This window comes from Podarcis tiliguerta (assembly GCF_965153285.1).
Source record: "Podarcis tiliguerta genome assembly, chromosome: 1".
In the NCBI taxonomy this organism is placed as follows: Eukaryota; Metazoa; Chordata; class Lepidosauria; order Squamata; family Lacertidae; genus Podarcis; species Podarcis tiliguerta.
Window position 1 is genome coordinate 130,470,945 of NC_139534.1, and position 22,199 is coordinate 130,493,143.

Sequence of the window (22,199 nt, forward strand, 5' to 3'; positions counted from 1 at the left end):
TGAATTCAAATTAAAGGCCAGGCGGAATAGCTCTGTCTTACAGGCCTGACGGAAGGAGGTTAAATCCTGCAGGGCCCTGGTCTCGTGGGACAGAGCATTCCACCAGGTCGGAGCCATCACTGAGAAGGCCCTGGTCCTGGTGGAGGATAGTCTGACTTCCTTAGGGCTGGGGACCTCTAAACTGTAGTTATTCATGGAGCTTAAGGTTTTTAGCCTGCTTTTTCGTTCACACTTTTGTGTGTGCGTGCCAAAAAGAGGGAATGATCTCATCTGTTGCATTTGCGTGCAGCGGGAAATGTTCTTGTACTTTCGCCCGGAAGCCTGGAATCCTCAGCTGAATCGCAGTTCAGAAACATTTTACGCAAGTAACAACTTCGTTCTATCCACTGGCGCAAAGGCTGCCTTCTTCTGGGTGATGGTGTGCCTGAGTTGAGGGAATTTTTGTCGTTCTCGACTCCTCCACCACTAGAGGAGAAAACAGTCGCGAGTCAGGACAGGGGCAGAGATTCGATCCAGTTCTCCTTTGAAGCCAATTCTGCCCCATTCACACTTTCTGAGATGATACATGAACCAAACACACAGCCATCTTTCAAAATTCACGCCTTGGCGCATTTTGCTGCTCAGCCCTCCAGCCAAGTCATGATGAGAGGAATGCATAGAATGGGTTAAAAGGTTCATTTGAAAAAAATGCTCACATTGATAACTATAACATTGAGAACACTCTTCCTTGTTTCTGCACCTGAAAGAACCGTACGGCGAATATATCAATAACAGATTTCTGCAGGGGCAAATGTATGTTTTTAGAATTTTTTTAATGTTGCGTTTTTAGGCCAAGGGGCAGGTAATAAGTAATAATAGGGACAATATTAGGGATAGTGTGCTTTGCAAAAGTGTGCCTATTGGGAGATAGGGACCCCTGACCATTAGGTCCAGTCGTGGCCGACTCTGGGGTTGCAGCGCACAATCATCTATTGGCCGAGGGAGCCAGCGTACAGCTTCCAGGTCATGTGGCCAGCATGACTAAGCCGCTTGTGGCGAACCAGAGCAGCGCATGGAAACGCCGTTTACCTTCCTGCCGGAGCGGTACCTATTTATCTACTTGCACTTTGATGTGCTTTTGAACTGCTAGGTTGGCAGGAGCTGGGACCGAGCAACGGGAGCTCACCCCGTCACGGGGATTCAAACCTCCGACCAGTCACGTTGAAATGCTGAAGAATTTTCATGAGGATTTTAAAAGAAACAGAGAATCTCCAACGTATATGTAAATGTGGAGAACCAAACTTAAAGACTTGGGATGTGGGAAACAGAAATTAAGAGGGCTTCCCATTCCTAGCTGCAGGTCACCTCTTGGGCTCTTTAATTTTTCTTTTAAAGGCAGGATTAAAACAATAATAATCGTAATTATTGGTTTGGGTGCAGTGTTTCTTAGCTGCGGTTGAATGAGGTCAGGGATGATGGGAGTTGTAGTCCAACACTGGGAGTAGGGCATGGCCAAATTCTTCTCCCATCTTCTCGTGGCCACCAGCATCTGAAGTTGTGTGTGCTTCTCATCCTTTCCAGTGATGGTACCCGTGGGAAGAGATGCTCAGATGCCCAGCCTGCTTGGCGGCAGGTGAGCAGGTGGAGGTGGAGCTGCTGGCCTCCCAGTGCCGTGACCCCGAGGTTCCCGCGCAGTCTCCAAGCGGCTCGCTCAGACATCCACGGGGAAGGCCCGGAACACGATGAACAAATTGAACTTCCACAATAACAGAGTCATGCAGGACCGACGCAGCGTGTGTGTGTTCCTCCCCAACGACCATTCCCTCAACATCATCATAAACGTGAGTGAGCCGTCTCAAGGCTGCCTCTTTCTCGCCGTTCCTCGGGGGCCTGTCGCAAGTGTTTGCCCCCCCAACCTTTCCCTCCCCCTTTCTGAGACCTGGGCGAAGTGGACCTTGCTCAAGCATTGTCTTGGTGTGTGTGTGGGGGCATTACTCCCCGCCCCCAGGTCCAACTGTCTAGAGCAAGGTGGGCTATACTGGCAGGTGTCTGGGAAGGGGGGAAATTTGCAGTGTTACCCTGGGCTTTGAAAGCTAGGTGTGTTTGCAGGGCCCACCCTATTCCTGGCATTGCAATCTGTTTTAACTGCTTTTCATTCTGAATTTTGAATTTCTCTGGGACCTGCTGCCAAAGGGCAGGTAATAAAACCATTGTCGTTGTCATTAGTCCCCCCCCCCCAAAAAAAAAAAATTGAACTTGAAGCAATTTATAAAAGCAAAGGTGATAAACAAATATAAAAGCAGGAATAAAATCAACCTAAAATAACAGTCATATACAGTGGTACCTTGGTTCTCAAATTTAATCTGTTCCGGAGGTCCATTCCAAAACCAAAGCGTTCCAAAACCAAGGTGCTCTATCCCATAGAAAGGAATGCAAAATGGATTAATCCGTTCCAGACTTTTAAAAACAACTCCTAAAACAGCAATTTAACGTGAATTTTACTATCTTACGAGACCATTGATCCATAAAATGAAAGCAATAAACAATGTACAGTGGTACCTCGGGTTAAGTACTTAATTCATTCCAGAGGTCCATTCTTAACCTGAAACTGTTCTTAACCTGAAGCACCACTTTAGCTAATGGGGCCTCCTGCTGCCGCCGCTGGCTGGCTTCCGCAGTAGCCAGCCTTCTAAATTTTATCCAGAACAGTTTTGCTCCTGCCCTTTCTTTCATGGGGTTTGGACCTGTGACCACGGCTGGATTTAGGTTTGATGAGGCCTTAAGCTGCTGAAGGTCATGGGGCCCTTTATATGTCCAGCTGTCCTTTGTCAACAACAAATTGTCGCTGTTTTTGTGTTGAATATATGCTATATGATCATTTAAGGACCTAATAGGCATCTGAAGCCATTTGCACATGTTCCCATGCAACCAGTCCATGCAGAATGTAGGCACCCTATATATAGAAAGGAGCAAACCAGTGATATTTTAGGGAGCAGGCTAGCAGGCGGGGCCCATGACTTACATCATAGGCGCCTACACAACACCAAACACTGTATGTAGGTTTTATTTTATTTGTTCTTTATCTTATATTTTGGAAATGTACATCCAGGTTGTTGTTTTTCCTTTTACATTTTTTGCGGGCCCCCAAGTAAGTGGGGCCCTAAGCTATAGCTTGTTTAGCTTATACGTAAATCCAGCTCTGGCTGTGACCCAGAGAGGCCTGTGCTGTTCATGCTTGAAAAGAAGGGAAAGTTACCATTTTCACCCATTATTATATCCTTGCCGCTCACCCAAAAGCTCTTTATCTTGGCTGTGTGACTAGAACTTCCTTTAAATTTAAAGGATCGCTGCATTGCATGCCCACCTCTCTTACCAAATTTCTCTCCCCTGACAGGTTGATGTCCTATTTAGAAGTTCCCAAGCGATGATCCTTTAGAGCGTTTCCCTTCCCTTTGTTTCTCTGACAGGGCCATTTCTCCCACGCCACCCCTTCCTCTCTTCTTACAACATTTTTTAGAGAGTTGCTTATGCGGCTGTTTTGAATTCTTCAATTATTAAGTCTCTGGCTTGGTGCCTCCATGGCGAAGCGAAGGGGCCCTCAAAGCATCCAGAGCCGTGCTGGAAATTAGAATATTTTTTTGCAGCGGATCTGCAAGCTTTATTTGCACACCGTCTCCGTAATTGCCGCAAAATGGGCAGAAGCCGAGGCCTGACGACCGTGAGCAAATAACGGTCTCTCTAGACGTTTGGAACAGCTTTCCACCTACCATGCTTCAAGCTTCTAAACAGAGCTGTTGAAATCTCAATGGGTTAAGCAAAATGGAAGCCCTCTTGGGTCCGATGGATCTTGCAGTTTCCCCCCTTCGCAGTTAACTGCCTGGAAACGATATTTGAGATTCTAGTTGTTCTAGTCTGGAATCATTATTTTCGTTCTTGTTTTTGATGGCTTTGGAATGGAGAACGGTGTTGTGGCTCTGTGTAGCTCTGCGACATTTCCCTTAACCATGGTTAATAATAATAATAATAATAATAATAATAATAATAATAATAATTTTTTATTTGTAGCCCGTCCATATGAGTTTCCCAGCCACTCTGGGCGGCTTCCAACAAAGATTAAAAATACCCAAAATCCTGGGTAACTGCTGTTAATTTCATGATTAACACTCCACTTGGCAGCGGACCCAGGGATCAAGAACCCCCTGATGTTATTGGACTACAACTCCCATCATCCCTCACCCTTGGCCACACTGCTGGGGGATGATGGGAATTCTTATTACTTAACTTACGGATAGAAAAGGTTTCTTGCTCTCATCTAACTAAGTAGCCTAGAGAAGAGCAAGGCAGCCGTGCTTGCCCCTTGGTTCTTTCAGATAGTAAAAATAAAAATATTTTTTAATTATTATTTATACCCTGCTGTTCTGGCTGCCCCCTCGTCTCTCAGAGAGAAACGCGAGGAAGAAGTTATGCCAGGGTGGTGCATGCTCTGGTTATCTCCCGCTTGGACTACTGCAATGCGTTCTACATAGGGCTACCCTTGAAGGTGACCCGGAAACTACTGGTGACTGGGGGCAGCCGCCAAGACCACATAACACCTACATTGAAAGACCTACATTGGCTCCCAGTACATTTCCGAGCACAATTCAAAGTGTTGGTGCTGCCTTTAAGGCCCTAAACGGGCTCGGTCCAGTATACCTGAAGGAGCGTCTCCACCCCCATCATTCTGCCCGGACACTCCGGTCCAGCTCCGAGGGCCTTCTGGCGGTTCCCTCACTGCAAGAAGCCATGTTACAGGGAACCAGGCAGAGGGCCTTCTCAGTAGTGGCACTCGCCCTGTGGAACGCCCTCCCATCAGATGTCAAAGAGATAAACAACTACCTGACATTCAGAAGACACCTGAAGGCAGCCCTGTTTAAGGAAGCTTTTAATGTGTGACATCTTAGTGTATTTTGGGTATTTGTGGAAGCCTTCCAGAGTGGCTGGGGAAACCCAGCCAGATGGGCGGGCTACAAGTAATATATTATTATTATTATTATTATTATTATTATTATTATTATTTTTATTAACAGGATGCAACCAAAGGTGTAGCCCTCTAAACAACAAGGAGAGAGAGGTAGAAGCTTCAGGGATGGTCTGGGAATCTTGCAAGTTCCTCCCTCTGTTTGTCCATGCAAAGCCCTGATTTGGCCATAGTGATCCATGTGACGGTCACCTCCAGGCTTGATTATTGTAACTCGCTCTATGCGGGACTGCCTTTGAAGCTGACCCAGAAACTCCAGCGGGTGCAGAATGCTGCGGAGAGCCCCCTTACGGGGTCCTCACTGCGGGATCACATTCATCCAGTGCTTTACCAACTGCGCTGGCTCCCGGTGGAGTACAGGGCAAGGTTTAAGGTGCTGGTTTTGACCTTTCAAGCCCTATGCAGCCTAGGACCCTCGGACCTAGGGGACCGCCTCTCCTGGTATGTCCCACGGAGGACCCTATGGTCTTCAAACAAAAACATCATGGAGGTCCCAAGTCGCAAGGTGGTTAGATTGGTCTCAACTAGGGCCAGGGCCTTTTCAGCAATGGCCCCGAATTGGTGGAACACTCTGTCACAAGAGACCAGGGCCCTGCGGGACTTGACATCTTTCTGCAGGGCCTGCATGACAGAGCTATTCCGCCTGGCCTTTGGTTTGGACCTGGTCTGACCCGTATGTTTCCCTCCCCTTATGGTTTTGATGTATGGGCTACTATTAAAATGAGGCTGTATTTTAAATTGTATTTTTAACCTGTATTTTAAATTGTGTTTTCCTCCCCTTCCCTATTATATTTTTATTGTAATTTTACTGCTGTTAGCCACCCTGAGCCCGGCTCTGGCCGGGGAGGGTGGGGTATAAATAAAAAATTATTATTATTATTCTGAAAGTTCAGTTGCACCCATGTGTCTTACAATTATAAAACTGCTTTTACATCCTGCATTACGTCCTTGTGTTCTTTTGCTGTTTGCTGCCTGGGTGTTCTCTGAATGCTGAATGTCTTATAAATCCTGAAATAAATAAATGGGTCTTCCTGTATCATCCCTGCAGATGTCGCTCCCCAAATAACTCCCTTTTCCTCCACCACCCTCTCGCCCTTGTAGGTCAAAATATTGTGCCATGAGTTACTGGTCCAGGTGTGTGACCTGCTACGGCTGAAGGACTGTCACCTCTTCGGACTCAGCGTCATTCAGAGTAAGTCCCGAGAGGAGAGTTTGGCTTCTTTCCACTCTCTGCACCTCTGCCATGCGGCTCAGTGACCTTCAGCTAGACCCGTTGCTGCTCCCTCGCTCAGTGAGCGCTCAGCACAACATTTCTGCCGCCGCAGCTGATGTGCAGAAGCTCCTCTCAGTAAAGGATGTTGCGTGTCCCCAGGGCCACCCCAATAACTCAAACATCACACCAGTATTTTTGTTTAAGGTGTCTGGCATAATTTTGGCCACAACTTTATTAAAATACAAACATGTGAGTGGTTGCATAGGCATTGGTTGCGACTATCTGCCCCCACCGTGGGGGACAGACTGACATTCCGCACGCCTGCATAAGTCAGAAAAGGGGAATACATTTGGGGGTAGCGACGGAGCAGGGAACCTGCCCTCACCCCAAATGCAACCAGGAGCTCATTGCTATGGCCCGAGCCCCCTTGACAGAGTGGACAAGCAATAGTTAGCCCCCAATTCCTTTAACGGAATCCCTTGCAGCAGCAGCAGCATTAGAGGGGCAGGCACAGCCAATCCATGCCCCTCAACCAACCAAACCATAAACCAATGCCTAACCGCAACCTTACAAGTGGTGACAATGTGCTACGCAGTAGGCAAAAACCAAATGGCCCCAGCCAATCAGCCAGATGGACAAAATTCCAATGGGCCCCTGCCCCAAGAGCAGACGACCCCATGACAGGCGTAGCAAGGTCAAAGCGAACAACCCTAATTTTAGGGGGGGGGGCAATCCGATGCACTGGCGAAAAGAGGAAGCCCTAGCCTCGTGCAAGGAGTTTTAGCATTTCTGGCTGTCAATCAACAAATGGCAACATTAACTTCTTCCCAACGACAAGGGAAGCCCAATCGAATCAGTGGCCAACGGTCAATTAGCCCGCCCCACAACTTTGGAGTGTCCTGGCGGCCCCCACCGCAACATGTGCTCTCCATGAAGGAGAACATGCTTTCTCGGATGTGGTGCGGCTGTAGATCTGAATCACCGCATTTGCTAACCGTAGTTACCTCGAGCCACGGTCCATAGCTATCGTTAGAAGCTGGTTTCTGGCTAATCCTGTAGTTCAGGAACGGGGAAACGGTGGCCCTCCAGATCTTTGTTGGACTACAGTTCCCATCATCCCTGGTCATTGGCCATGCTGCCTGGGGATGATGGGAGTTGCAGCCCATAATGGTTGGGAGTCGGCAAACCACAGTTAGCACCTGAGTGCAGTTGGAACCCTAAACCATGGGTAGGCAAACTAAGGCCTGGGGGCTGGATCCGGCCCAATCGGCTTCTAAATCCGGTCCGCAGATGGTCCGGGAATCAGCATGTTTTTACAGGAGTAGAATGTGTCCTTTTATTTAAAATGCATCTCTGGGTTATTTGTGGGGCCTGCCTGGTGTTTTGACATGAGTAGAATATGTGATTTTATTTACCGTATTTTTCGCTCTATAGGATGCACTTTTTCCTCTCCAAAAATGAAGGGGAAATGTGTGTGCGCCCTATGGAGCGAATGTGGGCTCCTTGGCTTCAGCGATAGCACGCGAAGCCTCCGAAGCGCAGAGGGAGCGCTCCCTCCGTGCTCTGGAGGCTTCGCGTTGCTTTCGCTGAAACCCGGAGAGTGAGAGGGGTCGGTGCGCACTGACCCCTCTCGCTCTCCAGGCTTCAGGGGTAGCCACCTGAAGCCTTTGGAGCGCAGCGCGAGTTCCCGCTGCACTCCGCAGGCTTCAGGTTCCTTTCGCTGAAGCCAGGAGAGCAAGACTCTCCTGGCTTCAGCAGAGAGGGAGAGCTGCGCAGCGCCCCCTCAGCCAAGCAGGAGGAGAAATGGAAGGGGCTCCGTTTCTCCTGCTGCTTCATTGAAGGGGCGCTGAGCAGAGAGGGGGAGAAATTTTTTTTCTTGTTCTCCCCCTCTAAAACAAGGTGTGTCCTATGCTCCGGTGCATGCTATAGAGCGAAATATACGGTAAAATGCATCTCTGATTTATTTGTGGGTTATAGGAATTCATTCATTTTTTTTTTCAAAATATAGTCCGGCTCCCCACAAGGTCTGAGGAACGGTGAACTGGCCCCCTGCTGAAAAAGTTTCTGAGCCCTGCCCTAAACCGTGGCTGATTCCTAAAGTGGAAAGGAGAGAGAGTTAGTTGCACAAGAGGGGAAGAGGGAGAAGGGAATCTCTGGCCATGAGAGGAGATTGGTTAGCATTGTATGCATTCAGCGTAGCAGCATCAAATCAAAAGCACAGGAAGTTTGACGTTGGGGTATCGCTTAAAAGGGATGAGGTGTTTTGCAGCGCCTCTCGTGGGCAAAGGCATCTAATTGTCCCTGTGCCGTTTCCCATGTTGTTTCTTATCAGGAACAAGTAAACATGCACAAAATAATAATCTTTTGCAGCTAAGCGTGTTTATCTTTGTTTTAAAGTATTTTTATTAACTCTATTTTTATTTAAAAATATTAAAAATAACACTGGGCAAAGATATACTGCAAAAGTCGACTATAAAATACAGTTTGAAAGCAAGTACCACAAAGAGCAGCTCATTGGGGAATCTGTTCCCGCCCCCCAGCAGAAACTGCTAAAATGCTGCCTTTGTGAACTGCAATACTGTGGTTCTTTTGGCTGCGAGTGCCGAATTGTCCCCGCTTTTTAGAGGAACGTCGGGAGAGTCCTTGCAGCAGGCCCGCTGTCTAATCTCAGCTTCCCATTTCTTCCCACTGCACAGACAACGAGCACGTCTATATGGAGCTGTCCCAAAAGCTCTGCAAGTACTGTCCGAAAGAGTGGAAGAAAGAAGCCAGTAAGGTAAGGACTCTGGTTTCAACTCCGCTTCTGAACCCCAGTTGCCGGAAACTGCAGGAAGGGGAGAATGATGCTCTTGCACTCAGATCTCGCTTGCCGGTTTCCCAATAGGCGCGTCTGGGCTGGCCCGAATGGGACATTGGCCTGATCCTGCGAGCTCTTCTTGCTTGTTCTTACTTTGCCGTAGCGTGAGCTGGCCACCAGAACCCCTGTTTCACCTTATCCTCACCAGATTTAAGCAGGAAGACCCGGCGGCTTCATTTTAGCAACCTTTGAGAGCTCTCTGACATCCTGGAAGAATGATGCCTTTTCCCAGAGAGCAAAGAAGTTGTAATTAGAAGCTTAAATTATCTGAAGCCAGTTTGCAGAGCTTTAAACAGGCATGGCCAAACTTGGCCATACAGATGTTTGGGGACTACAAGTCCCATCATCCCTGACCACTGGTCGTGTTAGCTAGGGATGATGGGAGTTGTAGTCCCAAAACATCTGGAGGGCCAAGATTGGCCAGGCCTGCTTTAAAACAACCAGATGACAGTCAACACAGAAAGTATCTTTTTCCCCTCTCTAAGAAAGGACGGCTGGGAGCTCTGAGCCGCTTAGGCGTTCAAAGCCCAGCTCTTTGGAAACATATAGCATCCTGTAGCCTCAGCTGGCGAGGCCGGCTTGGTGTTGAAACTCCAGCCTGCCCCTGAGACAAATTGCCGGCATCTCAGAAGATTGCCTTTAAGGACCTCTGAGAGTTGGCCTCGACCCCGAAAGACAGCGTGGCCGCATCCAGCTGCCGTCTCCTCCTCCAGACAGATGGGTTTCGTGTCAAAGCAGCAAAAGGTCAGGTCTGGTTTTCTGGTAGCAGATAACAAAAAGGGCACACAGATCAAGACTGAACCTGAAGCTCGGGTTACCGGCAGATCTGAAGCTCAGGTTATACCCTCCCAGTGTAGCTGGTGGTGCAAACCGTTTTTGCAAAAAGGCAGATCGCCCCAGGACCTTTGAGTCTCCCATTGTTTCGCCAAATGCACTCCAGCATTAACACACTGCTCCTGCTGGTGCTCAGTATTCTTAGGGGGTGAGGGAAAAGATGTCTTCTGGAGGGGGGGTCCTTCTCCCTCCCTGCCGCAAGCAGAAAGCTGATCCTTGATTTTTGCCTTTGGTTGCAGGGTATTGACCAGTTTGGGCCCCCCATGATCATTCACTTCCGAGTCCAGTATTACGTGGAAAACGGCCGGCTGATCAGGTAATGGGGAAAGGGGGCTTTTGCGAGGTGGGGGGGAGCAGAGGAAAATTGTTGCTGAAAGCCTTGGTGGCAAAGAGCCACATGGAAGAAAAAGTGGGCCCTATTTGTTGTTGTTGTTTAGTCGTTTAGTCGTGTCCGACTCTTCGTGACCCCATGGACCAGTCAATGTTTGTTTCTCTTTTTAGTGTTATATTATTAACTTGTAAGATATGGATTTGGGTTTTTTTTTCTTTTTTGAATGTCGGTTTTTGTGTTTTGTGCATTGTTATTTTTCGATATTTTTCGTGTTGTTGTGTGGAAAATACTAATAAAAAAATTTATAATAATAATAAGTTTACAAGGAAGAAGCAACCCACCCCAGCAAAACACATCCATGTTTTCTGCCTGTCTGTTTCTCGCCTGCCGTTCTTCGTTTACATCCCTCTTCCTTTCTCTCCCTCTCCTTCCAGCGACCGAACCGCCCGCTACTATTATTACTGGCACCTAAGGAAGCAAGTCCTCCGCTCGCAGAGCCTTCTTCGCGAAGAGGCCTATTTCTTGCTGGCAGCCTTCGCCCTGCAAGCTGACCTGGGCAACTTCAAAAGGAACAAGCACTACGGGAAATACTTTGAACCCGAAGCCTACTTCCCTGCCTGGGTAGGAGCATCCTCTTCCTTCGAGCCCAGGCTCTCTCTCTCTCCCCCTCAATCCCCTTCATCTCTCCCCCAGTGCTTAAACACAAGCTGTGTTGCCATAGCTCTGAAGGCTGCCCGCCCTCCCAGCCGTTCCAGACGGCACGAGGGGTTTGTGGGCGGGTGCATCTGTCAGCCGGAAAATATTCTGGGGGTGGTTGTGGGGCTTTCCAGCTTGGCTGGGATCGAGTTGCCTTTTGCAGAAATCTGGCGGCGCTGTCTGTTTTGGCTTTCCCCTCGGAGGAGAGCGCCATTAGCTGTCAACTTACAGATTTGAAAATAAGGGACCAGCAGCCTCGAAAACAAGGGATCAGCAGCCAAAATAAGGGATTTTCCCAGCACAGGTATGTTCAGCTTCTGAGCCCCTCCAAGCCAAAGGCAGAAAGCCCAGCCAGCAGCCAAACGAAGCCTCAAGCGGTGGTTCCCACAGCGCAGCAACCCGGCAAAGGGGATGCAGCAAGGAAAACCACCGTCCCCTCTCCGCTGGGAAGCGCTGAGCAAAGGCGAGTCCCCAGGCAACGCGACTGATTTGATTGGCACAAGGCATGCAAGCTCCACCCCCCAGTCGTTCTTAGACTCCTTATTGGGTGAGCAACGCAGCCAAGCAACGCAGCTGGAGCCTCCCTCCTCCCTGGCCGGCAGGGAGGGAGGGAGAGGAGCTGCTTCCTTTGAAACCGGGGAAATTTAAGGGACATCATCAATAAGGGACAGCAGCGGGACACGGCGCTGGGATAAGGGACTTTCCCGCCAAATAAGGGACGGTTGACAGCTATGGCCGATGCGCCTGTTGGTTTTGGTGTTTTGTTTTTCACCGGCTCCGTCCGCAGCGGCCAGGCTCTGAGATGGAGCCATAGCAGTACTTGCAACTGGATGCCTGAACACAGGAACCTGCCCGAGACCCTTGGTCCATCTAGTTCAGTGCTGCCCACACTGGATGGCAGCAGCTCGACAGGATTTCAGGCAGGAGGCTCTCCCCAACCCTGCCTGGGGGTACCGTTGAGGATTGGGTGGCTGTCTGTTCATGTGGATGTTCCTGCATTTCAGGGGTTGGTCTAGATGACCCTCAGAGGTCCCTTCCAGCTCTACAATTCTATGATTGAACCTGCGATCTTCTGCTTGCAAGTTCTGCCCCCGCGCTGTGACCCTTCCTGCCCTGGCCTCCAAACTTCATAGGGACATGGGAAACTGCCTCATATCCAGCCAGACCGTGGGTCCATCAGTGGTTTGCATTCCCAACCTGCATTTAATAATAATAATAATAATAATAATAATAATAATAATAATAATACATTTTATTTATATCCCTCTCTCCCCAGCCAAGACTAGGCTCAGGGCGGCTAACACCAGGTATAAAAACAATTGATTGAAATACAACTTAAAATCAAGATTAAAATACAACATTAAAATGCAGCCTCATTTCAGTAGAAACTCAAATCAAAAACTTTTTTGGGGATGAAAACATCAAATCTTCACCAAGGCCAACTCTCCAGACTGGTCCTACGTGGCCAGAAAAAAGCCAGGGAAGTCCCCAAATAGGAGTTCCATCACAGAAGGAGAAAGGAAAAAGGAAATAGAGGAAGGGGATCAAGTTGATTCCAAGCCAAAGGCCAGGCGGAACAACTCTGTCTTACAGGCCCTGCGGAAAGAAATCAGATCCTGCAGGGCCCTGGTCTCATGAGACAGAGCGTTCCACCAGGCCGGGGCCAGTGTTGAAAAGGCCCTGGCTCTGGTTGAGACTAATCTGACTTCCTTAGGGCCCGGGACCTCTAGGGTGTTGCTATTTATGGACCTTAAGGTCCTCCGCGGGGCATACTGGGAGAGGTGGTCCCGTAGGTACGGGGGTCCTAGACTCGAACCCATGGCTTCACGTTGCAAGAAAGGAGATTCCGGCTAAACATCAGGAAGAACTTTCTGACAGTAAGAGCTGTTCGACAGTGGAACGGACTCCTCCTGGAGGTTGTGGACTCCCCTTCCTTGGAGGTTTTTAAGCAGAGGTTGGGGGGGGGGTCATTTGTCATGGATGCTTTAGCTGAAATTCCCGCATTAAAGGAGGCCTAGCTGCCAGCTCCCCGAGTGCCCGGGCACCCACAAAATTCCCCATGAATGGGGCCGGGCACCCACAAATTTCAGTGCCAGGGCCATGCACTCTGTATGACACCCATGGCCCCAGGTGCCCATGGTTGCAGGACCAAGCTGGCTCTCCTGGCAGGGGGTTGGACTAGATGGCCCTTGGGGTCCCTTCATAGCTGTCAACTTTTCCTCTTTCTTGCGAGGAATCCTATTTGGAATAAGGGAATTTCCCTTTTAAAAAAGGGAAACGTTGACAGCTATGGGACCCTTCCAACTCTATGATTCTATGCCACACCAGAAAAAACACAGCAGACCTGCAACTTTCGCAGGATTTACCTACACGATTGCAGCGTTGTGCGAGTAAGCTGGCAGCGACCGTGCCCGTTGAGGCCTCCCTGTGGATATTGGCACAAGGCGAAAGGGCGGCTTGGTGTGTTTGACCGACCCGTCTCAGGCTTCAAGTTCATCCGACTCCCAAGCCAGCCCTCACTGCAAACGTGTCGGCTAAGAGGATTACACGCTTGCAGCAAGGTTGAGTCACTATTTCCATTTTAAGCACTTCTTCCCCAGGAGTGTTTAGCATCTCCTCTGCATGGGGGGGGGGGGGGGAGCAACAACTCAGACTTCAGATAGCAGACACAACCGCTGGGATGAGACAGGCGTTCTGAAATGAAAACACATTCCAGATTCTAAAATGCCTCTTGGCAAAAAAAAAGCACCCTCTGTACCTTCACTCTGCAACGAACAGGAGGGATATAAACATGTAAGTGTTCTGTTGCACACACATACCCCAGAACCCAAATTCTGCATTTTAGGTAATGCATGTTCTGTGTTGCATAAACAGGCTTGTCATTCCCCAGCCCCTGAATGAAAGGCAGTACAGTACAATGGCATCTTACGTGGGGGTTTGGTTCCAGGGGTCCCACATGTACACAAAAGGCACATAATAATAATAGTAGTAGTAATTATTTATTTATTTATTTATTTATTCATACATACATACATACCCCGCAATTTATTATTTACAATTTATTATTTATACCCCGCCCATCTGGCTGAGTTTCCCCATCCACTCTGGACGGCTCCCAATTGAGTGTTAAAAACAATACAGCATTAAATATTTAAAACTTCCCTAAACAGGGCTGCCTTCAGATGTCTTTTAAAAAGAAGATAGCTGCTTATTTCCTTCACATCTGAAGGGAGGGTGTTCCACAGGATGGGCGCCACTACCAAGAAGGCCCTCTGCCTGGTTCCCTGTAACCTCACTTCTCGCAATGAGGGAACCGCCAGAAGGCCCTTGGCTCTGGACCTGAGTGTCCGGGCTGAATGATGCGGGTGGAGATGCTCCTTCAGGTATCCTGGACCGAGGGCCGTTTAGAGCTTTAAAGGTCAGCACCAACACTTTGAATTGTGCTCGGAAACGTATTGGGAGCCAATGCAGATCTCTCAGGACCGGTGTTATGTGGTCCCGATGGCCACTCCCAGTCACCAGTCTAGCTGCTGCATTCTGGATTAATTGCAGTTTCCGGGTCACCTTCAAAGGTAGCCCCACGTAGAGCGCATTGCAGTAGTCCAAGCGGGAGATAACAAGAGCATGCACCACTCTGGTGAGACAGTCCGTAGGCAAGGAGGGTCTCATCCTGCATACCAGATGGAGCTGGTAGACAGCCACCCTGGACACAGAATTGACCTGTGCCTCCATGGACAGCTGTGAGTCCAGAATGACTCCCAGGCTGCACACCTGGTCCTTCAGGGGCACAGTTGCCCCATTCAGGACCAGGGAGTTCCCCACATACTTGAACTGTCCCTTCACAAGGATACGTGCCCTTCTGGAGCTGGCATGCTGAGTGTGCCTTGCCCAAAAGCAAGGAAGAGATCTTCAAAGCCATCCTTTTGCTCTCTGCCTTGCTCACCTGGTACGGCTTGCTCAGCGCACCATCTCCGAGATGGTCCTGCGAGATCTCGTGCAACCGTGCCCATTCTTCCAGAGACGGCACGCTGAGAGGGCTTTGCATGGCAAGCAAGGTAGATAAGCTCTTTCCACACTGGGGGAAAAACCTTGTGTGCATTTAACTTGTGCAGTTTTAACCAGCCGAAACCGCACGATAAATAAATAAAGCCGCTTGCTTCCCCAAAAGTAACGCTGTTGAGAATTGCAAACATTTATTTACACGCTGAAAGGCTTGCTGTAGATGCTCGTATTTGTGACTTCAGACAAAGGGAGGTAAGCTGGAGAAGACTTCAGCTGCTCTTGTAAAGGAAAGGAGAAGAACCTTTGGGAAGAGGTGCTCACTAAGACGGGGAGTTGAGGGCCTCCAGCCCCCTGGGTGGTGCTGAACTACAACTCCCATAATTCCTGGCTATCAGAGACGTTGGCTGGGGTCGTACAGTAAGCCTGCAAGTGCACACATTTAACTTGTGCGCATTTATCTCTTCTTACTTGGAAGATCAATACAACCCAGGTATTTAAGAAAGCCCAACAGAGACTCCATCTCCTCAGAGTTGTGCGAAAGAACGATGTCAATCAGCATTTGACGATCTCCTTCTACCGGTGTCCACAATAGAAAGTGTCCTTTCCTACTGCATCACGGTGCGGTACGCTGGTTGGACATCAACTGATAGGAAGTGCCTACAGAGGGTGGGGAATACAGCACAAGATATTATGGGCTGTCCCGTGAATCCGCTGAATGAAATAGCGGAAGAACATTGCCTCAGGAGATGATTCACACCCTGGCCGGCACTTTCTTGATCTCCTGCCCTCGGGCAGAAGATATAGAAGCATGATTAGTCGCACCAACAGGGTAAAGAACAGCTTCTATCCGTGGGCTGTTAGGCCGCTAAATGAAAAGATAACAACAGGGCAACTGACTTTCGGGTTTGGTGGGTGTGCGTCAGTAAATGAGGGGAATTAAGACTAAGAGAGCTGAGTGGGGGGTGCTCGTGTAATCTCGCTGTATACAAGTTGTAGAAGTGACAATAAAGTATGACAATAAAGTATTTCAATTTAGCTTGACGCCACGTGGCAGGGAAAAAAATGTGGAAAGGGTGAAGGTTCTGGGGGGAATGACTTTGGCAGTCCAACTTGCCGTGTGTTTTGAGTGCATGCTGTTTTGGCTTTAGGTGGCATCCCCAGAACGTAACCCCCGCATAACTTGCAGGCTTGCTCCAGTTGGAAGCATCTGGAGGCCACTGGGATTTGGGAAGGCTGTGCCAAGTCGTCTCTGGTCCACTGTTATTTTGCCTAGCAAACCTGAGATTCCCAGCCAGGTGCAATTAACACCCAGCACCCCTTCTCTCTCTCTCTCTCTCTCCAGGTGGTGGCAAAGAGAGGGAAGGACTACATCCTGAAGCACATTCCCATCATGCACAAGGACCAGTGCGCCCTGACGGCCTCCGAGGCCCATCTGAAGTACATCAAGGAAGCTGTCCGCCTCGATGACGTGGCCGTGCATTATTATAGATTGTATAAGGTACGGGGGAGGCAGAAGCAAACGGGTCCAGTTAGGCAAGGCCAGAGCCGCCGATCAGTTTGTGTCCTCCATTTGGGAAGGCGAAAAAGATTTCGTGTCCCTGGTCATTATTCTCCCTCCCCCTCCGGGCCCCAAAACAATAGGTCTTGACCTATAAAGCCTTAAATGGCTCAGGACCGCAATACCTCCAGGACCGCCTCTTTCCATATGAATCTACCTGGACCTTGAGATCGTCTTCTGAGGTCCTCCTTTGTGTGCCTCCTCCTCTAGAGGTCCGGAGGGTGGCAACATGAGAACGGGGCCTTCTCTGCAGTGGCTCCCCGTCTGTAGGATGCTCTCCCCGGGGAAATTTGCCTGGCGCCTTCATTACACACCATTAGGTGCCAGGCAAAAATGTTCCTTTTTAATTGGCCTTTGGTTGATCTGTTTGACATCCTATACTCTGTTAAAATGTGGCTCTTTTCGGGGGGGGGGTGTTAATTGGGTTGTTGTTTTTATTTTGATTATATATGTTGTGAACTTTTCTGTGAACCACCCTGAGACCACCAGGTATAGGGTGGTATATAAACAACAACAACAACAACAACAACAACAACAATAATACAGTCATACCTCTTGTTACGTTCAGTTCAGGTTACGTCTTTTCAGCTTGTGTCCTGCAGTAACCCGGAAGTACCGGAAAGGGTTACTTCCAGGTTTCACTGCTTGCGCATGCGCAGACGCTCAAAATGACGTCACGACCATGCGCAGAAGCAGCGAATCTCGACACGCGCAGACGCGGGTTGCGTTCCCCTCATGTTGCGAATGGGGCTCCGGAACGGATCCCATTCGCAACCAGAAGTACCACTGTAATAATAATAAGAATAACCTCGGGGAAATTTAGTGCTGCGTTTTCACATGGCTCGTTGAGAAACTGCAACGGTGTGTGTTTGCAACGGCACTCTTCAGAAACAGCTGTAAAGATAAGTTGCAAGGTCTGATGACGGAGGCCATTATTCAGCCTGCCCACCAGGCTTTAGCCCTCGCTTCTGGAGGACAGCTGCATTTCAGAGCGGGGGGTGTTGCAAAATCGCAGGGGGTCATGCTAGAGGATATGGGGTCCCTTCCAACCTGCAGTTCTGTGTTTCTGTGAAAAGCTGGGGCGCTAGCAGCAAGCAAACGTCTCCCGGACCAATCTGGCACTGGACACTAGAGGGCGCCCTTGGCTAACCTGATGCCTTACAGATGTTTTGAACTACAATTCCCATCACCCCCAGCGAGCACGGCTGGGTAGTGGAGAGGTGCGTCTTTGAGGATTTACGGCCCCAGATCCTTCAGGCCTTTATAAGTAGACAGTGATCGCTAGAATTTGGAACGGGATTGTGAGGGAAGCCAGCGAGGTGTGGCCCTTGTGCTAGCTGGTGCTGATGGGAGTTGTAGTCCGAAACATCTGGCTTGGGGAAGGATGCTCTGTTAATCCACACACAACCTTGCTCTGAAGAATCAGGGGCCCCTCTTTCCTCTCCATGTCTGAACCCTCCTTTTCCCCAGTAAAACAGCCGTTCGAATTGTGTGTGCGAGGCGAGGGCTTTGTAAAAGGGCAAAAAGAGTCATTATCCTTTCTTTCTCGCAGGACAAGAAGGAAATCGAGGCCTCCCTCACCCTGGGGCTTACCACTCGAGGCATCCAGATATTCCAGGTACGCGCCTCCAAAACATTATATACTGTTGAGATGGCTTCTTGCTTTCCCAGACTTAAGCCGGCTCGCTTTCAGCAGGCTAAACGCTGCATGGAATCTGGGATTTGCATTTCCAGAGGGGCGGGGGGGGGTGATGATTCACAGTCCTTCTGACTTTTGAGGCTTGCCTGAAAGCAGGTAAATCGTCTCCATGCTGGAGAGTCCAGGTTTTGGAGAGTAGAGCTGCAGAAAGAGATGGGGAGAGTTTTCTGAAACCTAAGATGTGCACGGGACCGGGTGGCGCTGTGGGTTAAACCACAGAGCCTAGGACTTGCCGATCAGAAGGTCAGCGGTTCGAATCCCCGTGACCGGGTGAGCTCCCGTTGCTCGGTCCCTGCTCCTGCCAACCTAGCAGTTCGAAAGCACACCAGTGCAAGTAGATAAATAGGTACCGCTCCGGCGGGAAGGTAAACGGCGTTTCCGTGCGTTGCTCTGGTTCGGCAGAAGTGGCTTAGTCATGCTGGCCACATGACCCGGAAGCTGTACGCCGGCTCCCTCGGCCAATAAAGTGAGATGAGCGCCGCAACCCCAGAGTCGGTCACGACTGGACCTAATGGTCAGGGGTCCCTTTACCTTTTTAAGATGTGCACATTTCTGCTCCCATGGGATAAAACACACACACACACACTTTGCAAACCATTCTCCTACTTGGCTGCCTGCCTTGAACCTCCCATTTTATATTGTAAAATTCTGCAAATGGTAAATATATTCAGCTATCGTGGCTGCCGGGACGCGGGTGGCGCTGTGGGTTAAACCACAGAGCCTAGGACTTGCTGATCAGAAGGTTGGTGGTTCGAATCCCCGCGACGGGGTGAGCTCCCGCTGCTCGGTCCCTGCTCCTGCCAACCTAGCAGTTCGAAAGCACGTCAAAGTGCAAGTAGATAAATAGGTACCGCTCCGGCGGGAAGGTAAGCGGCGTTTCCGTGCGCTGCTCTGGTTCGCCAGAAGCGGCTTAGTCATGCTGGCCACATGGCCCGGAAGCTGTACGCCGGCTCCCTCGGCCAATAAAGCGAGATGAGCGCCGCAATCCAAGAGTCGTCCGCAACTGGACCTAATGGCCGGGGGTCCCTTTACCTTTATCATGGCTGCCAGTTCATTTCTGCACCCAGTTCAAGCTACTCATACCTGTCTTTAAACCCCTGAGCAACTTAGGCCTCAAATAACTGGAAAACCCCCTTCCCTACAGACCCCCTTGGCTGTTAAACTCATCAGAGGGGTCTCTCAGTAGTCCCACCTCCCTCAGAAGTTCAGAGCCGTGGTGGCGGCAGCATAGGAGAGGGTCTTCTGTGTGGTGGCCCCTAACCTGTGGAAATTCCTCCCCACGGAGGTGCGTCTTTCATTGTACGCTGAAGACACATCCCTGGCGCCTGAGACGTGTGTTTTCAGGGCCTGTTCCTGTGATTGTAATCTGCTTTAACTGTTTTTTTAGTTTTAAATTGCCATAACCCACCATGAGGCATTCTAGGGATGGGAGCAGGAAATAAATATAATGATTGTCGTTGTCTCTCTCCCCCCCTTTTCTTCCTTCCCAGAATGTCAACAGCGAAAGGCAGTTGCTTTATGACTTCCCTTGGACGAATGTGGGCAAACTTGTGTTTGTGGTGAGTAGGGAGATACCAAAGTCAGCCTCTCTGCTCAGTTCCTCGCAGATATTCTGCCTGTGGCACGGATTTGCACGACGGGTTTGCTTGGGGCGCACACTTGGGGTAACAGCGTGCAGTTCCAGTCGCTTCACCTCAAAATGGAGATCGTACAAAAAGGGTCAAGGGGGACGGATGGTGAGGCAAGGTAACATCTTTTTTTGGAAAGGCTTAGTTTGGCCGGGGGGAAGACAAGTAAAGTGGGGACGAGACCGGAGAGTATAATGTGAAGAAAATACAAAAGAAAGTACCGTATTTTTCCTTCTATAGGACGCACTTTTTCCCCTCCAAAAATTAAGGGGAAATGTGTGTGCGTCCTATAGAGCGAATGAAGGCTGCGCCGCTAAGCCCAAAGCCAGAACAGGAAGACAGAGCACTGTGGAGCGCTCCGTCTCGCTGTTCTAGCTTGGGGACGGCTGCGCGCAAAGCCTCTGCAGGGCAGCGGGGCGCTGCGCTCCAAAGGCTTCAGGGATCTTTGAGGCTGGCGGTGGGGGGAAGCAGCGCTTCCCCCCACTGCCAGCCCCACAAGCTCTGGTGAATGTACCTTGAACGCACCTTGCTTTAGAGGGGGAGAACAAAACAAAAAAATTTCCCTGTTCTCCCCCTCCTATGGTCCAGTGCGTCCAATGGAGCGAAAAATACAGTAGTTCTCTAAACAGCACATGGTTAATTGCAAGGGACACGGATGGCGCTGTGGTCTAAACCACTGAGCCTCTTGGGCTTGCCGATCAGAAGGTCGGTGGTTCGAATCCCCGTGACGGGGTGAGCTCCTGTTGCTCTGTCCCAGCTCCTGCCAACCTAGCAGTTCAAAAGCACACCAGTGCAAGTAGATAAGTAGGTACCGCTGCGGCGGGAAGGTAAACGGTGTTTCCAGGCGCTCTGGTTTCCATCACGGTGTCCCGTTGTGCCAGAAGCGGTTTAGTCCTGCTGACCACATGACCCGGAAAGCTGTCTGCGGACAAACGCTGGCTCCCTTGGCCTGAAAGCAAGAGGAGCACCTCAACCCCATAGACGCCTTTTACTGGACTTCACCGTCCTGGGGTCCTTTACCTTTTTTATGTTCAAGGATTATGCTCCTTCAAGAGGTACAAGGAGATTTTTAACATTTGAGGTTTTTGTGTTTGAATACTTTGCTGGAAGCTACCCAGGGTGATGGGTGGTGCTGTGGGTTAAACCACAGAGCCTAGGGTTTGCTGATCAGAAGGTCGGTGGTTCGAATCCCCACGACGGGGTGAGCTCCCGTTGCTCGGTCCCTGCTCCTGCCAACCTAGCAGTTCGAAAGCACATCAAAGTGCAAGTAGATAAGTAGGTACCGCTCTGGTGGGAAGGTAAACGGCGTTTCCGTGCGCTGCTCTCATTCGCCAGAAGCGGCTTAGTCATGCTGGCCACATGACCCAGAAAAATTGTCTGCGGACAAACGCCGGCTCCCTCGGCCAATAAAGCAAGATGAGCGCCGCAACCCCAGAGTCGTCCACGACTGGACTTAACTGTCAGGGGTCCTTTACCTTTACCTTTTAGGCCCAGTGTAGTTTTGTTGTTGGCTGCAAAAATATCAAGAAATTAACTCGCCAACAATGAGTGATCCAAAATGCCCTTTTATGAACCTTTCCTAACTTTACAATATCCCTTTTAACGTGAGGCGACCAGAAATGTAAAGTTTCTGGGTTTTAGAATTGGACTGGATCGTCATCGTTGTTTTTCTGCTGACGCACCTGAGAAGCAGTGCGTTTTAATTACGGCGTATTTTAAATCCCGCATTTTAACAGTGTCGTGCAGTCTTTGGTAAACTGCTTCAAAGCCACCTTTAACAAATAAAGATAATTTCAAGACAGCGCCTTAGAGAGGCTGCCTTGCTTTTTTAAAGATTCCACCCCGCTAGCAAGCTCTGCGGCACTTTGATTTGGGGCCTCGCATAGCCAAAGCTTCTATTTTTTGTTTCATTCTTCTTTTACGAGCTCCACTTCCTGGCAAGAAATAAAAACCCTCTCAAAGCTGCTTGCGATAAAATACTTACAGAATAATAAAGCGGCAAGAAATAAAACAAGAGCAGCCAAAACTGTTAAAAAAAAAACCCAAGTCAGCTCCACTGAGGCAGGCAGCTGATAAAAGTCTTCCTTGGGAGACTGAATTGGCCTTCAAAGGCTGCGGAAGAGCAGGATTCTTGCAGAGGCTCTCTCAGCAGTGTCTCCCCAAAAGCAGGGGCCACAAGGACCCTTGCCCCTCCCCGAGGGCCACCTTCCTCTCTGAAGAGGCATCTAAGGGCCACATCCCAGCAGGAAGCAGGGCCAGCAGGAAGAGTGGGTGGAGCAAAAAATCTACATTTTCCCTTTGCACTGTAGCTTAGTTCATCTGTAGCCATTGGCAGCCCTCTCCTCCACAAATTTGTCTAATCCTCTCTCTTTTTTTAGACATATT

At 49.6% G+C, this 22,199-nt stretch overlaps 1 protein-coding gene across 3 annotated transcripts in view; it reads left to right on the top strand.

Annotated features, from left to right (window-relative positions):
* FRMD6 (FERM domain containing 6) overlaps positions 1-22,199 on the top strand; it is a 148,304-nt gene that overhangs the window by 107,095 nt on the left and 19,010 nt on the right. For all 3 annotated transcript variants that reach the window (XM_083436730.1, XM_083436731.1, XM_083436729.1), the window contains 8 exons: positions 1,561-1,820; positions 6,098-6,188; positions 8,906-8,985; positions 10,140-10,216; positions 10,666-10,852; positions 16,272-16,427; positions 18,040-18,105; positions 19,677-19,745. In XM_083436730.1, the coding sequence (XP_083292856.1) occupies positions 1,722-1,820; positions 6,098-6,188; positions 8,906-8,985; positions 10,140-10,216; positions 10,666-10,852; positions 16,272-16,427; positions 18,040-18,105; positions 19,677-19,745 (825 nt within the window). In that variant the 5' untranslated portion in view covers positions 1,561-1,721. The remainder of the gene's footprint in view (positions 1-1,560; positions 1,821-6,097; positions 6,189-8,905; positions 8,986-10,139; positions 10,217-10,665; positions 10,853-16,271; positions 16,428-18,039; positions 18,106-19,676; positions 19,746-22,199) is intronic.